Raw genomic sequence first — 16,601 nt, 5'->3', positions numbered from 1 at the left:
ATATACATCTTGGAATCAGTTTGCTAAAGGTCTGGGTCTAATTTAAATAAACTCTTGAGGGAAGAAATACCCCTTGATTTTGCCTATCCTAGAGAAGTCATGAGCTGAGTTTTTTCTGTTGCCTTCTTTGGAAGACTGTTTTCTGAAAATATTAAAGGTAAAGGGTGCATTGCAGGCAGGGAAGTCCAATAGTAAAGGCAGAATCATCTAATCCACTTCTTGAAATTACTCTAGTTATTTTAAAGTAGTCATTTTAGATGAAGTTGCCAAATAAATAACCCATTGTAAAAGAGAACGCAAACGGGAACCACCTATACAAGGTGTTAGAATATACACAAAATTTCTGTTCTGTTTTCTTCTCCAAAAGAATCCATGTACAATCGCTTCTCGGCCTTTTGGCTAAGATCAAGTGTAGTAAGAATCCATGTACAGTACTTGATGAGTTATTAGTGGTTAGTGGAAAGTATAGGATTGACTTTGTTGGTGACTAATACCCTAATTGTCTGCTATGTTTATCCAGTGTAATTAGAGAATTAATTAACCCTAGTGTGATGGGAGAATAGATATAAAAGGAAGCTTTCACTTTGGTTTGCATATTTAGCATTCCTAACTCAGCTAATAATTGTGACACCAAAGATCAACTCATATATGTTACCTGTCAGAATTCTGTTACTGAGTATGTAGCTGAGGTGGATAGTCTTGAACTTGATTGGCTTTTAGAAGGTATTTTAAATGGTGTAAATTTCAGTGATGATACTGAAGAAACTATGGCTCTTGGTGGTCAGAAAGATGGTCTCAGCTTATCTTAGGTCAGAGAACCTTTCTATCAATTCACCACTGTTCTAACTTATATTTATACAACTGTAAATAAGCCACTGTCCTTTTGTTTAAAGGTCTGGAAAGGCATTTGGAAATTTAAAAAACTTAAAAATTATTAAATATTATTGACTTTATACTAGGGAGAAATTGGGTTTTGTTGTTTTGCTTTATAAATTCTTCTTTAATTTAATATATAGGTGTTGCCTTGATTTGGATGGTAGTAAAGGACTGTAAAAATGATCAAGTGAGCTGAAATCCTGCAAAGCAATCTAAATTGTCCATAAGGAAAATTATAATTGTTTTGTGATCTTAAAAAATTTTTGTCAGAAGATTAAAATCTCTCTTACTGTCCATTTTAAATGTAAATGAAAAATAGTACAACTAATATTTAGTACACTGTGATATATTATAACCTAAGAGAATTATTTCTTTTCTTTGTTTAAATAAAAAACTACTTCGGTGGATTATTTCACTATCAAGTAGTCTATTTATTAAGTAGATTGCACGGTGTCTGCCTTCTTCTTGTCATTTAACTTCATGACACAGAGCAGGTTATTTTTATGCTTTGGTGAATGTCATTTTCCTACATTCAGAGCACCTCTAGCATTTTATCCTTTGAACTTTGAATGTATGAAATAATCTCCATATTCCTGTGATGTGCAGTTTTTTGCTGGTGCCCCTTGTTCTAGGGCATCTTCATCCTTTTTATCAGAACTTCTTTCTTCACTTGCATCAGCTTCATCCTCACTAAGTTACCATGGCTGTATGTCTGCAGTCTCTTGAACAGCAGCAATGTCAGCATTCTCACTGTCGTCTGTTTTATCTTGTAATTTCATTTCCAGCATTAATCCAGAGTGATCACTTTCTATTTCTTTGCAGCAGTTTTATCTTTGTTGGCTAATTCCTTCTTTCAGTTAACAAGTTTTTGTAAAAATGTCACATGAGTATATTATCCCTGGGAGACAGGGAAACAACACAGCTATACACTTTGCTGCCTGTGCATGAATTGAATAACAGATGCTCAGGCATCAGTCACAGATGTACTTTGAAAGTAGTGATGTGATTAGCCACTGATCATGATGTACATATGTTATTATAAGTAGACTATAAGTCGTCTTGCCTGGTGGCTCAGTCAGTAAATAGTCTGCTTGCAGTGCGGGAGGCCCAGGTTCAATCTCTGGGTCAGGAAGAGCGATCCCCTAGAGAAGGAAATGACAACCCACTCGAGTATTCTTGCGTGGAGAATCCCATGTATAGAGGACCCTGGTGGGCTACAGTCCATGGGGTCACAAAGAGCTGGACACGACTGTGACTAACACACACATAAATCTATAGTCATCTGTGGACTGAAGAGCTCACAGTGAAGTTTCTGTCTTATGCAATTACAATCAATATACTGAATGTTGATAAGATACTAATATACTGAATAACATATAATTAATAATTCATAATATACAATTAATATATTAGTGACTAAAATTTGAATCATGTTATAGAGGACTAGTATAATTTAACTATATGATAGTAACTGAAATTCATGTGTATCAAGATTCAGCACATGGACTGCCTGTACTCCTTCAGTGCATTAGATGCTGTGCAGTAGATGCTGCGCTGTTGTCCCTCACTTCATTCTGTTTATTTGTGCTGGATTATAAAGTCCTTTAAAATGTGTTTAAAGTGGAGAAATAATAAACCAAATGTAGAAGCAAGCTGTAGAATAAAGACTCCTCTGAGATTTTCTCATATGGCAGAGAAATAAATTTCTGCTTATCAAGACTGTGTTACTGGTATTAAAATTATAGGTTAAGGATGGGGGTAGCTTTTCTTTTGACCACAGTTTAAGATCTTTTTATTTTTCTTTTTGATCATACTTTCCCCAGAGAAATTTATAATAATTTATACATATATACTACAGTGTATGTTATGCATAAAAGGTAATATCCAACAGTCTTATTATATGCAAATGATTTGTAATTGCTAAGTATTTGAATGTGCTTAGTATTTCAGCAGTTGCTGATACTATATATATATTGTGGAAACTGAAATCTCTTGAAAATATTTAGCATGTGTACTAGTTCTACTTCAGTCTTTAGTTTTTCTTTATTATACATTATTCACAATGGAAGAAAGTCCACTTTTCCTGTACGGTTCCCGTGTAATTTCTGTTTTAGAAGTACTGCACATTGAAGTAATTGTGATTCTGGTTTTTACTTGATAGTATTTTCTTCTATATGTTAACCCATTTACTAGGCACAACATTGTAAGATTTAATAACTTTATACCTTTGAAGCTGGGAAAGTAAAACGATTCTCATAGAAAGGGCGGATTTCATCCATGTTCACTGATAATAGCAGTATGTGTTACTAATCTAACGTGATACCTATTTTTGCTTGTTTTTGTTCCAAATATTGTTTTCAAAAGTCCAGGGTTTTTCTCATTCTGCAGCTAACTAGCTGAATGTCCTCATCTATAAAATGAAGATAAAGATTTGTTTCACAAGTTTGAGAACAGAATGGGCTAAGGTATATGAAAGCACTTTGTAAACTACAACTCACTGTGTATGTTTGAAGTTTAAATACTTACTTTTTAAAGTTATTTTTGCTTCTGTTTTATTACCCACTGGTGTTTTAATATTTGGGTCTCTCAGATTCATATATCTTTATTTCCTGAGAGATGTCTACACTGAGAATAGTTAACCTGGGTCCTGTTCTTGATTTACCTTATAGAGTCTTAAGAATTGGAGCTCAAGTGTTTACAAATTACATTTTCCAAAAAGATAGATATATGAGTATATCTTCTTCACAGCTAATAACTTCAAAGATAATGTTTCACACACAGGGAGAAAAACCTATTTGGCACGTGAAATAGATGCTGGCATAGAGTATATAGAATGAAGTTGCAGAAGCTTTTCAGATAGAGCCATTTTTACTCCATAAAGATTGGAGAATGTCCATGTGTTAGTATTAACAGTAAGAAGAACTCACCCCCACTTCCCCTCCCGCCAGGATACCGCTCTCTGAATGTGGCAGTACACATAGAGAGATTTTAATAAAGTAAAAGGAAAGAAAATAAAGTGCTGCTTCTATAAGAAAAAACATTAAGGTGGGGGAAATGTTGTGTTTACTAGGTAAGAAGACCATAAATCATTAATGCCTTTAGCATTATTTCATTTCATTTATTTTATCCTTGATATAAGAAGTTGAGGCAGATTTTTTTTTAATTACAGTTTTCTCCTCTGAAGCAGGGAAAGCTTGCTGCAGCCTTTGAACACCTATTGTATTGTCAAAATATTCATTTTTTAATATTTATTTATGTTCAACTCATAAGAACACTCCTATATTCACTTACAAGAATATGCCTGCAATGCCTGAGACCTGAGTTCAATCCCTGTGTCGGGAAGATCACCTGGGAAAGAGACGGCTATCCACTCCAGTATTCTTGCCTGTAGAATCCCATGGACAGAGGAGCCTGGCAGGCTACAGTCCATGGGACCTCAAAGAGTTGCACACAACTGAGCAACTAACACTTTCATAAGAAAACTCACTGGGAACCTGCTGTGGATAATGTTTATCCCTAATCTTTAGCTCCCAATTTGAAGAGAAAAGAGTTTTAAGTTTGTGGTTGCCATTTAAAAATACTAATAATAAAGTTGTATTTTGTTCCCATTTTTATGTAAAGTGAGAGCTTTCTTTCATATGTAGGTAATTCTGTGGACAAGACAGTGACTTGTCCTTGACTTTGTTCTTTCCTAGCCTCTTGTTGCTGTCCCACATAGGATTCACTCAACAAGTAGAAATGTGAGAGAGGAAAAAACACGCTCGGAGATAAACTGTAAGTATATATTGTATAGAGTTTGTAATTTAACAATGAAAAATAAGATTTCAAGTTGTAATTTAGTTGCCATTATTTTTGCTCCATTTTCTTCCAAATAGTTTTTATGTTTTCGATGCTTTGAAAGGTAGAATTTAATTAAGACAGTAAGAATTTTGTTTTCTTGCTCCTGGGAGCTTTCTGGTGGTGGCTGGGGATGTGTATTTGTGTTATTGTTTGGGAAGAGGAATAAAATTCCTAGAGTAGGCAGGATAGAAGGAATCAAGGCAGCGCTCCCTAAACTTCCTTTTTGGTAGCACTTGCCTAGAGAGCTTGCAAAAATGCCCTTTCTGATTCAGTAGTTCTGAGGTGAAATCTGAGGTTCTCTGCTTCTGACAAGCTCCCAGGTTACAAAGAAGCTGATGGTCCAGAAGAAGAGAGGGCTGCAAACTTAAAAGCTAAGTAAGGCAAGTAGGGACAGACACTATCACCATTTAATAGAAAATAAAAAAGAAATGCAAAGATGAATAGATCTACCTGTCGGGTGGAGTCATACAACTGATTAATAACAAGCCCGAGATCTCTCAGCCTCCAGCCCAGAGGTCTTTGGCTCCACAGAAACACCTCGGCACACGTGTGTGACCTTCACCCTGAAAGTCCTTTGTGAACTGTCCTTTGGAATGGTGGCTGCACCTTACACTGTGTATTAAGTTCTTGGCAGATTTTGGTGCTGGTGCTACGTAGAAATGCTCGTATAAGATGGAAATTCTTGAAAGATAAGCACAATCTACTTGGCAAAAAGCCCAGGACTGGGATTAATACTTTGCCTATAGTCAGTTTTGTGACCATGTTAAATTACCTTTATAGCTCCCACTGAAGCCACGTGGTTTAAATTTGCTAATTTCTCCTCAAAAGTGTTTTTCTAAAAATGACAACTTTAGCATGCAAGCATTCCCCATTAAAAAAAAAAAAAAAAAACTGTTATTTTTATTTATTTTATTTATTATTACTATTTTACTTTGGCTCTGCTGGGTCTTTGTTGTGTCACACGGGCTTAGTTGACCCGCAGCATGTGGGATATTCCCGGACCAGGGATGGAATCCACGTCCCCTTCATTGCAAAGTGGATTCTAAACCACTGGACCGCTAGGAAAGCTCCCCGTTATTTTTTAAACTCTAAAAAATGCGTTTATTTTATTTTTGACTGTGCTGGGTCTTCGTTGCTGCGTGTGGGGTTTCTCTAGTTGGTGGCAAGTGGGGGCTCCTCCAGTTGTAGTACGTGGGCATCTCATTGCAGTGACTTCTCTTGTTGCAGAGCACGGGTTCCAGAGCATGCCGGCTCAGTAGTTGTGGTGCAAGGACTTAGTTGCTTGGTGGCATGTGGAATCTTTCCAGGCCAGGGATCGAACCCATATCCTCTGTATGACAGGTGGATTCTTAACTATTGGACCACCAGAGAAGTCCTCCATTATTTTTTAATATGTGAAAGTAGTTACAATATGTCTTTGTCATTTCTTTAATAATACAAAAGGTGATTAGAGATGCCTTTGTAGTTGATTCAGAAAACCTTATGTGTTCAGTAGTATTGAAAATCTGAAGTACTTTCTATTATGTTATCCAGTTATATTTTTAAGTTGTATTGTCAGGCCCTTTATTGCAAAGTGCAGTTACCTCTGGGTCCTTCTTTAATAGTTTGTATCAGTGATTATCCGCTCCTAACTACATATGCATATATTCTATTTAGCTAAATACTGTTACCCTAGTTTTTCTGAGATACTGATATGCCCCATTTTTGGTGGGAGCAGGTGATACGTGATGGACATTTTCTCACCATTTACCAGTAAGAAAAGTGTCATGTCCCTCCAGTATGTTGAGGTAGCAATGGGATTAAAATCACCACTTCTTACAACTTGTGGGTTTGATATTTGAGCCTTTAAAATCTTGTACAATGTTCTAGTATATGCTTTCTTAGGATGTTTTATGATTTTATATGAGATGTTATAAAGTATAGGCAGTCGTGCTATTGACGATAAAGACAGGCTTTGAAAACTTATTTTAGTAGTCGTATATCTTTGTTCCTTTAATAATGTTTTCTGTTTACAATTACATGATGTCTCTTCATGTAACTGAGGTTTTCTGTTTATTAAGCTAAATGATGTTAAGGCAATATATGTAAAAACTGACTCACTTGCAGAAAAGTTATTACTCTTTCCCTTTTAGAAAGACCTTTTTGCCTTCAGTTGAATATGGTAAGCAAAGACTTGCTTTGAGAGGAAGTAATTCTGGGGCTCTTCTTGTCTACCATGGTAGGATCAGTTTTGACCCTAATAGTAGTGATGGGTCAGCAAGTGATCATGTCAGAGCTGTTTCAGAGAACTAAGAGGGAGTTTTCATCTGGATGCTGCTGCTTAGTCAGTTCAGTTGTGTCCGATTCTGTATGACCCTATGGATTGCAGTCCACCAGGCTCCTCTGTCCATGGAATTCTCTAAGCAAGAGTACTAGAGTGGATTGCCATGCTCTCTTCCAGGGGACCTTCCCAACGCAGGGATTGAACCCGGATCCCCTGTGTTGTACGCAGATTCTTTACCACTGAGCCACCAGGGAAGCCCTTTCATCTGGATAGTAAAACATAAATTTATGGTTTGTAACTTGACATATGTTCAAGGAGATAGTAGCAGAAACAGAGATCAAGACCAATAGACGGTTACAGATAAGTAGGAATCTTCAACATTATTAAGAACATCATAAATAGCACTGCAGCCCGGGGTGATTGTCCAGCAGTTATTTGAACAGAAGCTGGAAGGTCCTGTGGCAGAAACTGTCATAACTTTAGGGAAGTTGCAGAGAACAGAAGAGTGACACCAATGTAAGGCGTGAAGAGTGAATCTCCAGAGGGACTTTGTGACTCTTTCTGGGAATGCATTCCCACAGAGTATAAGGGTGGTGAATACCTGTGACAGTTGGGGTTCTGTCCTTGTTATGAAAGTTAGTCTTAAGACAGCATCACTTAAATCCATGCACCTTATCTTTGACAAAGGAGGCAAGAATATGCAATGGAGAAAAGACAATCTCTTTAACAAGTGGTGCTGGGAAAACTGGTCAACCACTTGTAAAAGAATGAAACTAGATCACTTTCTAACACCATACACAAAAATAAACTCAAAATGGATTAAAGACATAAATGTAAGACCAGAAACTATAAAACTCCTAGAGGAAAATATAGGCAAAACACTCTCTGACATAAATCACAGCAGGATCCTCTATGACCCACCTCCCAGAATATTGGAAATAAAAGAAAAAATAAACAAATGGGACCTAATTAAACTTAAAAGTTTTTGCACAACAAAGGAGACTATAAGCAAGGTGAAAAAACAGCCTTCAGAATGGAAAAAATAATAGCAAACGAAGCAACTGACAAAGAATTAATCTCAAAAATATACAAGCAGCTCCTGCACCTCAATTCCAGAAAAAAAAACGACCCAATCAAAAAATGGGCCAAAGAACTGAACAGAAATTTCTCCAAAGAAGACATACAGATGGCTAACAAACACATGAAAAGATGCTCAACATCACTCATTATCAGAGAAAAGCAAATCAAAACCACTATGAGGTACCATTTCACACCAGTCAGAATGGCTGCGATCCAAAGGTCTACAAGCAATAAATGCTGGAGAGGGTGTGGAGAAAAGGGAACCCTCTTACACTGTTGGTGGGAATGCAAACTAGTACAGCCACGTTGGAGAACAGTGTGGAGATTCCTTAAAAAACTGGAAATAGAACTGCCATATGACCCAGCAATCCCACTGCTGGGCATACACACCGAGGAACCCAGAATTGAAAGAGACACATGTACCCCAGTGTTCATTACAGCACTGTTTATAATAGCCAAGACATGGAAGCAACCTAGATGTCCATCAGCAGATGAATGGATAAGAAAGCTGTGGTACATATACACAATGGAATATTACTCAGCTATTAAAAAGAATGCATTTGAATCAGTTCTAATGAGGTGGATGAAACTGGAGCCTATTATACAGAGTGAAGTAAGTCAGAAAGAAAACACAAATACAGTATGTTAACACATACATATGGAACTTGGAAAGATGGTAACGATGACCCTATATGTGAGACAGCAAAAGAGACACAGATGTAAAGACAGACATTTGGCCCCTCTGAGAGAAGGTGAGGGTGGGATGATTTGAGAGAATAGCATTGAAACGTGTGTTATCATATGTGAAATAGATCACCAGTCCAGGTTCGATACATGAGACAGGCTCAGGGCTGGTGCACTGGGATGACCCTGAGGGATGCGATGAGGAGGGAGGTGGGAGAGGGGTTCAGGATGGGGAACACATGTGCACCTATGGCTGATTGATGTCAATGTTTGGCAAAAACCACCACAATATTATAAATAGCCTCCAATTAAAATTAATTAATTAATTAAAAGAAAGCATCACTGTGCCCCTGTGCTCAGTAATTATGTGGTCCAATGAAAGCAGGCATTTCATATGTGACAATAACAAGGCAGATAATGCATGGAACTGTCCTCGTGTAACTTTATTATGCTATTTGGTGACAGGTATAGGTGAGAGTTGTTCAGTAGGCCTCTATCAAGGTGAGATACATATATATATATATGTATGTGTATATATATGTGTATGTATGTATATACATGTTTTAATATCTTACTAAAAACTATTTTGTAATCTTTGATTTGTGATCATATGTGAACAGGCATGAGGAACCCATTATTGAAGAGCCTGCTTATCTCCAAGAGCCAGAATTAGATATCTAGTTCATAACAGCTATAAAGCATATACATACTTCACATTACAACTGTGTGTTTTGTAGGGCCGTTTCTCAACTTTCTTTATTTGTGCTTCCTATTGCTAAATATTCAAATCTCATGATCTCCTTTCATTGTTGTTAACATTCACAGTAATCATACATACTAAGCTAAAATCAAAACAGTTACAAAATAAGTGTGCTTTGAAATCTCACTCGTTCCCCTGCCTTGATTGAGAATTGTTGTTTTGGCTGAAACTCAGGCTCTTACTAGTTGAGCTGTAATATCTGTGACTCTCTGTTTTGCTTCTTTTTCATGTTTTATATTTGTGCCCCTGCTTTTATCTCGGTGGTCTTGAATGCTGTACCAGGTTATAAAAGCAGATAATGACAATGAGATACAGAAATTAAAGATAAAGGTAGTGAGTCATTCATTAAATTAGAAGAGCAGGGGGAAAGGTGAATGTAGTATAGTCAGTTCATGTCGGCTCTCATATTTCGGTGGTACTTTCGCTGTAGAGGTGTGCTAGTTATTTATCGTTGTTTAACAGATTACCCCTAAAATGTAGCAACTTAAAGCAATAAACATTTATTATCTCATACGTATTCAGGGATCCAGGACAGCTTGGCTGGGTGGTTCTCGCTCAGGGTCTGTCTTGAAGCTACAATCAGAGTGTCATCAGGGGCTGCAGTTTCCCAAAGGCTTGACCAGGGTGGAACATTTGCTCTCAGGGTTACTCACATATTGTTAGCCCAGGACTTCAGTTCCTTGCAGTGTAGCCTCTCCATAGTGCTGTTCAACATGACTTCCTCCAGAGCCAAGTGATCCAGTAGAGAGAGCACCCAGGACAGAAGCCTTATCTCAGAAGCTGTATGCTACCACTGTGCCATCTTCTTATCACATAGGCCACCCCAGGATGTAGGAAGGGACTACATAAGTTTATGAAGGTCAGGAGGCAGGACTTATCAGAGACCACCTTGCAGGCTGGCTTTCAGAAATACTCTGCCTGAATTGCTGTCTGTCTATAAAGTCCTAAGTTAAGATTGTCTGTATTTAATGCTGGGTCACAATGAAGTAGCAAGTTAGATCCTGACATAATTTTGCTAATCATCTTTGGGTTATTAGATTAAGCTTTAACAGCTTAGACTTTCTTAGGTTTCTTCCAGCTAACAGATTGTTTATTTAAATCTTTGGGTGTTAATCAGTCTATAAGAGATGATGGGATTAAATGTGTTTTGCTATGGAGTAACTTTTTAAATTATTGTTAAGAATGTTGAAACAGATCACAGCTTTACTTTTTATCTTTTTTAGTTGGCCAAGTAAAATTTGATCCACCCTTAAGGAAGGAGACAGAACCACATCATGAACTTGTAAGTAGTGTAATCTTGGAATCTTAACACTGAAAATAAATGTTTTAATTAGTCTTTCTGATTTGTTGGCACTGACTACAAAAGCTAGTTAGTAAAATTTTCTAAGCCTTTGGGGAAATAAAAAGGTAAGTAATTCTAAAATTCAAAATAAATAAATCTGTGTTGCTGAGATTAAATATTTTCAAAATTACTTTAGGAGAAACTTAGTTTGTACCATTCTCTGTTTAAATGTCTTTAATGATTTTTTTTTCTTTTTTCATTTTTGCTTTGCAATTTTTGAGGGGCTTTTTGCAGATATATTTATTAGGATAAATGCCACAGTCTTAAACTAGAATTTTGGACCAGTGATAGTATTAATATGTCTTCTCATTAAGTTTATGGGCAACTTTTTAAGAGTGTCAGCCACTTTTCTAAACATCAAGGTAGAATCCAGTCTCCTTGGAGTAACTGAAATTCAGGAGAGACTAGGTGTACATAGCAGATTAAGTTTATCATTTATTTAAAGATTGCTAAAATGTTCTTTTCATGATTCTTTTTTGTTAATTTTTTATATACTGCTTTCCAGATATATGATAAAATATTAAGTGCAATCTCGGAAGCAAAATGCTGTGCAAACATTTGAGATGTTAATAGTCTACAGAGGAATAAAAAATGAGACTTAAAAAACAAAATCAATCTTAATGAAATTACTTAACCAAAGTTCCAGATTGTATGTTTCATTTTTTTTTTCCCTTTCTTGCTTAATAATGAGAAGAAAGTAACTTAATGAATACTCAGAACTGAAGTGGGAACTTTCTTCTTAAATTTAATGCTTATTTTAATCCACCTGACTAATGGCATACAAAGAGAGTCTTTAGCTTTTAATCTAAAGAGTTGCTCTCAGTATACCAGCATGGAAGAAAAATTCTTAACATGTTAAGAATGTTAAAAGAAAAATTCTTAACATGATCATGTTATAGTACTTCAGCCTGACCTTTATGGAGAGGATGGAGAAGGTAAATCTTGATGTTTATAAATGCCAGTTGTTATTTTCTGCTTCTCTTTTTAAGTTAGCATTGCATGCATTTAAGTTCTGTACTAATTTAGTAACTGTATTATATAGCAAAGTTGTTGCACCGCTGCTTTTTTAGAAGCTGCTTAATTGGATTTGACTTTGCATTTACCTTAATAAAATGATGTTAACAGGACTGACTGACTTCCCTTGTGAAAGTCTCCCTTTGTGAATTTGTGGCTTTTAGTCTGAGTGTAAATAACTTGGGTTTTTTGGTCTCTGCTGAACAGCCCGACAGTGATGGTTTTTTGGACAGTTCAGAAGAAGTATACTACACTGCAAGATCTAACCTGGTATTTCCCATCTTCTGATTTTCTTTGTCAGCATTGTTTTAGTCTTAACTGTTTTTAGGTTTTTTTAAATCAACCATTTTGTTCAGTTTTAATGAATCAGTTTAAGCATTGTTTTATAAATTCCTGCCAGTAAGCAACCTACCATATATTAAGGATTATAGCAATTTTTTCTATAAGGTAAACGTATTTACTCAAAGATACTATAATGTTACAGTAAAAATTAATTTTTTTATTTGTTATAAAAACATTTTTGTTCTCACTCAGATATAAATTTTTTCTTTAAATATTGCATTTCCCTATAAACATGCCCAGTGTGAATAATGTGACTTGTTTTAGTGAACTATAAACCATCCATGTATATACATATCCATATATTACAAAAATAAAATATATATAATTTTAAAAAATAAATTACCCCTAATTAACAATGAAATCCATCTCAGATGAAATTTTAACTTTGTAATATTATGTAATATCCAGTTTTCTCAGGCAAGAATTTGGGTTATAAGGACTCCCTGAAGTTTTTTTTTTTTTTTAAATTTTATTTTATTTTTAAACTTTACATAACTGTATTAGTTTTGCCAAATATCAAAATGAATCCGCCACAGGTATACATGTGTTTTAAATACTATCTTACCATTAGGTAAGAAAAGATGAGAAATTAAGCCTAGCAAATATTAAATAAATAGTACTTTTAACAGTTGTTATTAAGTAGCTTTTTCGATTTTTGTAGCTGGCCAGGGCCCCAAGTTGCCTCAGCGTTTACTTCTTGATCTACTTTTCTGCCTTTTCAATTGAATTTTCCTTCTCTTTCCTTCCTTTCATACCTGTTTTAGTTCTGGTTAGTTTAAATGATTCTTTATAAAAATTTCTAAATCTATGCCAAATAACATTTGTAGAACATAAAAGAGACTTAAGATACAGTTTCCCTTTTAGGAAAGTTGCTATCTTGATAGGCGGAAAATACTTGTATATGTAAACTCTTAGCCTTGCAACAGAATGTACAGTGCCCTGCCAGAGTTTCTTCTGGTGGTGACTGTTGAGGAGAGTCTAACATATAATAGATACTATGGAAATCAAAGAAGGAGAAAAGCTTTGGGGTTAATGTGATTGATCTGGTTTGTGGGAGGAACTAAAAGTCTGATTTCAGTATTGTGTAGGAATCATTCTATGTTTTTCAGGAAGAAAATGAACAAATGACTCCTATGTTTCGTGGGAATTAATGTGGGAACAGTCATTGACACAGTTTTGAGAGATGGCAGATAAAGAGCTGAAATTATGGAGTGGTTATACTACTACTAATTATGAGATTAGCTCAGAAAAGGATGGTTCATGTCATCAAAGAGGAAATGATAGATGAACCCATGGGATTGCATGTGTTCCCCAGTTAGGTCTGAAGAAAGAAAGTGCAGAAGACTAGTTACCACAGCGGTGCTGCCTCTTCTGCGGTAAGAGGTAGAACCAGCACTGGAGGCAGGGAAGCAGCAGCTGAAACGCTGGAAACTTGAAACTGACGTCGCTCAGTCGTGTCTGACTCTGCGACCCCATGAACTGCAGCCTACCGGGCTCCTCAGTCCATGGGATTTTCCAGGCAAGAGTACTGGAGTGGGCTGCCATTGCCTTCTCCAGGGGATCTTCCCACCTGGAAGAGTCAGTAAATGGCCCAGAGAGGCCAGAAGACATGAGGCCAGAATTAATCATCTGAGGAGACAGGTGAGATGGAATGTCTGAAGACAACACTGCCAGTGATTTGTGGATAGAAAATGTTTTCAAAATTAGGCATATGTAGGCTAGAATGATAGTTAGTGAAATTTGTTGTGGAAATAAAAAACCATAGACTCAAAAGCTTAAAATGACTATTTTATGTATTTATATTCTCCAGGAAAAAAAACAGCAAAACGAGAAACCATTTTAGAGCTGCAGTCTTTTTCTCTGCCCTGTGTGTAACTCACCTAGTAACTTGAGTGAGTTATCCTGGCTCTGTTCCCTCGAACTTCCTCCCACACCACTTATGTTATGATAGTGGGGCAGTTGACAAGGGGTCTTGTAACCGAGAAGAGCTTTAGAGCCATTCAACTTGTGGGTAGTTCTGGAAGAAGAGGAATGAATGAAGTATTTGTCAGATCCTACCATTTATAAAATCAACCTTTAAAAATCCACTTATATTGATAACACTCCCATTCCCCCATCCCTAGCCCCTGGCAGTTGCCATTCTATTTTCTATGTCTTTGAGTTTTTCTGTACTCTATGTAAGGGTATTCTGTATTCCATGTAAGTGGAATCATGCATTATTTGTCCTTTTGTTACAAATAATATAAGTGAAGTGACTGGCTCACTTCACTTGGCATAATGTCGTAACATCTTCAGGATTTATCTCTGTTGTAGCATGTGTCTGAAGTCTGAATAATATTTCATTGTATGTATAGCTGCATGTTGTTTATCCATTAATCCATCAGTGGACTCTATTGTGAATAATGCTGCTGTGAACCTGGGTATACAAAAATGTGTCAAGTTTCTGCTTCTAGTTCTTTTGGGCATATAACTGGAAGGGTGATTGCTGGATCATGTGTTAATTCTATGCTTGATTTTGGGGGGGATTACCATACTGTTTTCTATAGCAGCTGCATCATTTTACAGTCCCACCAGCATTGCACAAGGGTTCCAATTTTCTCCACATCCTCCATGCTTGTTATTTTCTGAGTGTATGTTTGTTTTATTGAAGTATAGTTGATTTATAGTATTTCATTAGTTTCTGGTGTGATTCAGGTTTTTTGTAAAGATTATATTCCATTATAGGTTGTTATAAGATATCAGGTATAATTCCCTGTGTTATACAGCAAATCCTTTTTGCTTATCTATTTTATATTTAGTAGTTTGTATCAGTTAATCCCGTACTTCTATTTTTCTCTCCTCCTTCTCTCTCCCTTTTGGTAACTATAAGTTTATTTTCTGTGTCTGTGGGTCTGTTTTTGTTTTGTAATAGATTAATTTGTATTGTTTTTTAGATTCTGCTTAGACTAGGCATCATATTCTATAGGCCAGTCCACATTGATGCAAATGGCAGTATTTCATTTTTTATCACTGAGCATTATTTCATCATGTGTATGTACCACATCTTTTGTTGACGGGCACTTGGGTTGCTTCCACGTCTTGATGTTGTAAATAGTGCGGCTGAGAACTTTGAGGTGCATGTGTCTTTTCACATCAGTGTTTCTGTTTTTTGGTGTGAAGTATCCATAATTATTCCAGTCTCCTGCTTTCATAGTTCTTAGCACTGTGAACAGGATTTCAACTCATAACAAATACCTGTTGCTGGCCACTAAAAACCTGATGGACCCAACATGTCTGGCTGTTATCTTAGTAGAGTGTTGGCACCAAGATGATGGCCCTAAATCTTTTGCGACTGAAAAGAAGTATTTATCCTCTTAAAGACCTCACCACCTTACTTGTCATCAGTGATTTCTGGTTGCAAGTATTTTCATCTTATGGTTTTTGTAAATGAATTCAGAATATTACTATACCTCAATTTTCAGTACTATAATAGAGGTTTTTTTAATCAGGCAATCTTAATATGTAAAATATATATGAAATATATGAAACAAAAAGAAGAAAGCTTGATTTTAGCATTGTTAGAAAAAAAAAAAGTCTTTCAATTTTGAAAGATTTCTGAGTTAAAAAAGCAAAGTAAAAAACTCAGCAAAATTCGATAATAGTAAGAGTTTTGCCTATAACCATATAAATGAATATATCCCATCTACAAGATGCTGTCTTTATGTTAAAAGAATATATTACACATCTGTTCAGCTACTGCTGATTTTCCTAGTTGTACTAGGCATTTTAGCCCATGTACCAGTGAAAAATATATTGAAAGGTAATTACGGTTGACCCTTGAACAGCAAGGGCATTGGGGACACCAGCAGTCAAAAGTCCGAGTATAACTGTAAAGTTGGGCATCCTGTGCATCTGTGTTTTCAGGTTCAGCCAACAGCATATCATGTGGTAGTGTAGTATGTCCTTACTGAAGAAAAGCCAACATATTAAGTGGATGCAACCAGGTGGCGCTAGTGGCAAAGAACCTGCCTGCCAGTGCAGGAGATGTAAGAGACTAGATCTGATAGACAGAGTGCCTGATGAACTATGGACGGAGGTTTGTGACATTGTACAGGAGACAGGGATCAAGACCATCCCCAAGAAGAAGAAATGCAAAAACCAAAATGGCTGTCTGAGGAGGCCTTACAAATAGCCGTGAAAAGAAGAGAAGCAGAAAGCAAAGGAGAAAAGGAAAGATACACCCATTTGAATGCAGAGTGCTGAAGAATAGCAAGGAGAGATAAGAAAGCCTTCCTTAATCATCAATGCAAAGAAATAGAGGAAAACAATAAAATAGGAAAGACTAGAGATGTCTTCAAGAAAATTAGAGATACCAAGGGAACATTTCATGCAAAGATGGGCTCGATAAAGGACATAAATGG

At 36.3% G+C, this 16,601-nt stretch overlaps 1 protein-coding gene and 1 pseudogene across 3 annotated transcripts in view; both read left to right on the top strand.

Annotated features, from left to right (window-relative positions):
• The window catches only part of MAP4K3 (mitogen-activated protein kinase kinase kinase kinase 3), a 183,245-nt gene that overhangs the window by 119,367 nt on the left and 47,277 nt on the right, over positions 1–16,601 (top strand). For 2 of the 3 annotated variants that reach the window (XM_027555077.1, XM_027555079.1), the window contains 3 exons: positions 4,572–4,650; positions 10,727–10,785; positions 12,067–12,129. In XM_027555077.1, coding sequence (XP_027410878.1) covers positions 4,572–4,650; positions 10,727–10,785; positions 12,067–12,129 — 201 coding nt within the window. The remainder of the gene's footprint in view (positions 1–4,571; positions 4,651–10,726; positions 10,786–12,066; positions 12,130–16,601) is intronic. The other variant, XM_027555078.1, reaches the window with a different exon arrangement.
• On the top strand, positions 380–536 carry LOC113901989 (annotated as a pseudogene).

Source organism: Bos indicus x Bos taurus, chromosome 11, assembly GCF_003369695.1.
Source record: "Bos indicus x Bos taurus breed Angus x Brahman F1 hybrid chromosome 11, Bos_hybrid_MaternalHap_v2.0, whole genome shotgun sequence".
In the NCBI taxonomy this organism is placed as follows: domain Eukaryota; kingdom Metazoa; phylum Chordata; class Mammalia; order Artiodactyla; family Bovidae; genus Bos; species Bos indicus x Bos taurus.
The sequence above is the reverse complement of the archived record's forward strand: the minus strand, read 5'-3'. Positions and strand labels throughout refer to the sequence as shown.